The sequence below is a fragment of the Aptenodytes forsteri genome, unplaced genomic scaffold, assembly GCF_000699145.1.
Source record: "Aptenodytes forsteri isolate BGI_AS27 unplaced genomic scaffold, ASM69914v1 Scaffold53, whole genome shotgun sequence".
NCBI lineage: Eukaryota > Metazoa > Chordata > Aves > Sphenisciformes > Spheniscidae > Aptenodytes > Aptenodytes forsteri.
The window spans coordinates 11740127-11743278 of record NW_008795909.1 but is presented as its reverse complement, the minus strand read 5'-3'; the positions used below and the strand labels follow the sequence as shown (position 1 = coordinate 11743278).

The window sequence follows — 3152 nt, the reverse complement described above, 5'->3', positions numbered from 1 at the left end:
TCCTCGTCAGCAGCTGCCCCGGGCCCACGTCACCAGCCTGCGGGTGACGGAGGTGCGGAGAGACTCAGTGATGCTTGCCTGGACCCCCGTCCCCGGCGCCTCCAGCTACGTCCTCTCCTGGACCCCCCCCGCAGGTGAGGTGGGTGGGCGGCCCCAGGGCAGGGGACAGCATTCCCACAGGGTCTCGCTGGCCCCCCTGACTCTGTCCTCTGGGTGGCAGCTGGGGGACAGACGGGGCGGACGCTGCCCAGCGCTGCCAGCTCCCAGGAGGTCTCCGGGCTGCGTCTGGGCCAGCGCTACACCTTCACCCTCCGCCCGCTCCTGGGTAGCACACCAGGCACTGAGACCTCTGTCAGTGAGCGCACAGGTATAGCAGGGCTGTGCCAGGGGGACAGGCTGGGCTTGTCCTCTCTCTGCCAGCAGCTTCACCCCTTCCCTGTACCCGCAGTCTGCAGGGATGCCCGTGGTGACATCATCTTCCTGGTGCACGGCACCCGTGACAGCTCCTCCAGCGCTGATGCTGTCCGCACCCTCCTCTCCAACACTGTGTCCGCCCTGGGGCACCTGGGCCCTGAGGGCACCCAGGTATGGGGCTGCCGTGGCGGTGGGGGCCTGGGGGGCACGGGCGGGCAGCGGTGCCCACCGCTCCCCCACGCCCTCGCAGGTGGCTCTGGCCACGTACAGCTACCGCAGCCTGCCCTGGCTGCTCCTCAACCGCTCCAGCGACCTGCCCGCCGTGCTGGAGCAGATCCGCACCATGCGCTACGAGGAGCCCAGCGGCAATGCCATCGGTGAGGGGCTGCGCCGGGAGCCAGGGCAGCGGCCGGCAGTACCCCGCTGACCGCCCCCCTCCTCCTTCTCCCTCCCCAGGGGCAGCCATCACCTTCGCCAGGACCTACCTGCTGAGCCCTGGTGCAGGGCGCCGGCCCAGTGTGCCAGCGGTGCTGGTGGTCCTGGCTGACGGCCCCTCCGGGGATGATGCTATTGCTGCGGCCAGGGACGTCAAGGCTGGGGGTGAGGATGGATGGGGTCCCAGCGGGGTGCACAGCGAGGGGGCCATGTCCTGTGGGGTGCTGAGGGTGTTCTCGGCTCAGGGGTCCAGGTGCTGGCGGTGGGCTTGGAGGGGGCGGACCGGGAGCAGCTCCGGCGCGTGGTCACCGGCGAGGACCCACGGTACATCTACCATGGCAGCGGTGCCCTGGCAGAGCTGGAGGGGGAGCTCACCGACGACCTTTGCACCATCATCTCCACCAGGGTAAGGGGCCAGGGTGCCCCGGGGGGTGCAGAGTGGGAGCAGCCCCATGGGGGCCAGAGGCTTCTCCTACTCCCAGGTTCACACGGGCTTCCCTTGTCTTGCCAGCCAGAGCCGGAGCTGAAGCCCTGCACCGTGCAGTGCCCCAGGGTGAGCATCCCCGTGCCATGCCGTGCCATGCCATGCCGCACCATGCTGCCGGGGACCCCCAAGCTTGCTGATGGCAGCAGCACAGTGGGGAGCCAAGCATGGGGGTACAGCCCCTAACCCACTCCCTCTGACCCTTTGCAGGGTGAGAAGGGGGACCGTGGCGAGGCAGTGAGTGTTTTGGTGTCCCCCCACCCCTGGTGGCTCTGTGGGGGCTGTGTCCCCCCAGACACTGCTGATGCCAGCCCGCAGCGGACAGTTAGCGCTGGCTTTGTCTCTGCAGGGACTGCAAGGACGCGCGGGGCAGCCGGGCCCCCCTGGTGAGCCGGTAATGTCCTGCTGAGGGGGAGATGGGGGTAGCTACCTGGTGGGGGGCAGCGACATGGTCCCCAGGTCCCCAGGTCCCCTTGTCCTGCTGGCGGGTGGGTGCCAGGGCAGGGACCTGTCCAGGCCTGACTGCAGGGACAGAGAAGGGAACATCCGTTGGCCACTGCCCGACACCCAGCCCGTCCTCTTCACTGTCTCTCCAGGGCCGCCATGGGCTGCCTGGCCCTCCAGGACCTGCGGGGCCACGGGGTCTGCCGGGAGAGAGTGTCGAGCGGCCAGGCAAGAAGGGGGACAGGGTGAGTACCTCCAATCTCCTCACCTAGGCACCCCTGGTTCCCCAGGCACAGGGACCCAGCCCTGTGGGGGTATCTCTCTGCCCCTCATCCCTCCTTCCTCCTCACCCAGGCTGGAGAGGGGATCTCCTTGGGGAGCCCTGGTCCAGCCCCATGCTGCTCCCTCACACCCCAACTCGGCACGCAGGGGAAAGGCACTCTGAGACCTGGCTCCACCATGGGGCTGTCCTGGGCTCCCAGTGCTAGGACCAGGACTGCCTGGGGCACTGGGGGGTTCCGGCAGTGCCGGGATGTGCCAGGTGCTGGCATGATGCTTCTCTCTCCTGCAGGGATTCCCTGGAGCTGATGGGACACCGGGAAGCCCTGGCCGCCCCGGGAACCCCGGATCCCCCGGCCAGCCGGTGAGCGGGGGTGTCCCCCCGGGTTTGCTGCTGCATGGTGGCCTCTTCCCATTGCCCTGCCCACCTTGCTTGCTCCCTGAACCGGCCTCTGCCCATCCTTTCCCTGTGCCATGGGGTCTTTGTAGCTGGCAGGGTCACTGCTGTCCCCAGTGTGTTTGTCCCAGGCCAAGTGTACTGGGCAGGGACTGTCCATCCCTGCCTTGGCTGGAGCCCCTGTCCCGTCCCATCCCGTCCCATCCCATCCCATCCCATCCCATCCCCACTCCCCTGGCTGGCAGAGACACACATTCACCTCCTGAGCTGTTGTTTTCCAGGGCACCCAGGGCATCCCCGGCCCTCGAGGGGATCCCGTGAGTATGGCCCCAGCCCTCCCCAGCCCCGCTCCCCACCCTACAACCCCCCTCACTCTTACCTTTCGTTCCCAGGGACCGCGGGGGCCGATGGGTCTTTCTGGCCCGAAGGGGGAGAAAGGCGAGCCGGTAGGTGATGGGCACGGGGCTGTCCCACAGTGGTCCCTGGGGAGCAGCGGGGACCCTGGCGGGCACATCCCACCCCTGGCACCTCCTGGCACTCAGTGTCTGGGTGACCACAGGGTCTCCTTGTCTCCCTGCTGGGCCCCTGGCCTCAGGGTGGCACTGTGGCCCCCATCCTGCACCAGGGACACAACAGGGTATATGGGGACACTGAAATTTTTTTTCCTCTCCCCCCTCTTTCAGGGAGAACCCAGGGTGA

The 3152-nt window shown here is 68.1% G+C and overlaps 1 protein-coding gene across 1 annotated transcript in view; it reads left to right on the top strand.

The window, feature by feature from the left end:
• Window positions 1-3152, top strand: part of COL7A1 (collagen type VII alpha 1 chain) — a 37152-nt gene that overhangs the window by 6659 nt on the left and 27341 nt on the right. Inside the window, 12 exon segments of the mRNA XM_019473432.1 lie at window positions 11-181; window positions 232-367; window positions 449-585; window positions 665-791; window positions 871-1014; window positions 1095-1255; window positions 1361-1486; window positions 1544-1570; window positions 1930-2022; window positions 2349-2420; window positions 2735-2770; window positions 2846-2899. Of these exon segments, the coding sequence (XP_019328977.1) occupies window positions 11-181; window positions 232-367; window positions 449-585; window positions 665-791; window positions 871-1014; window positions 1095-1255; window positions 1361-1486; window positions 1544-1570; window positions 1930-2022; window positions 2349-2420; window positions 2735-2770; window positions 2846-2899 (1284 nt within the window).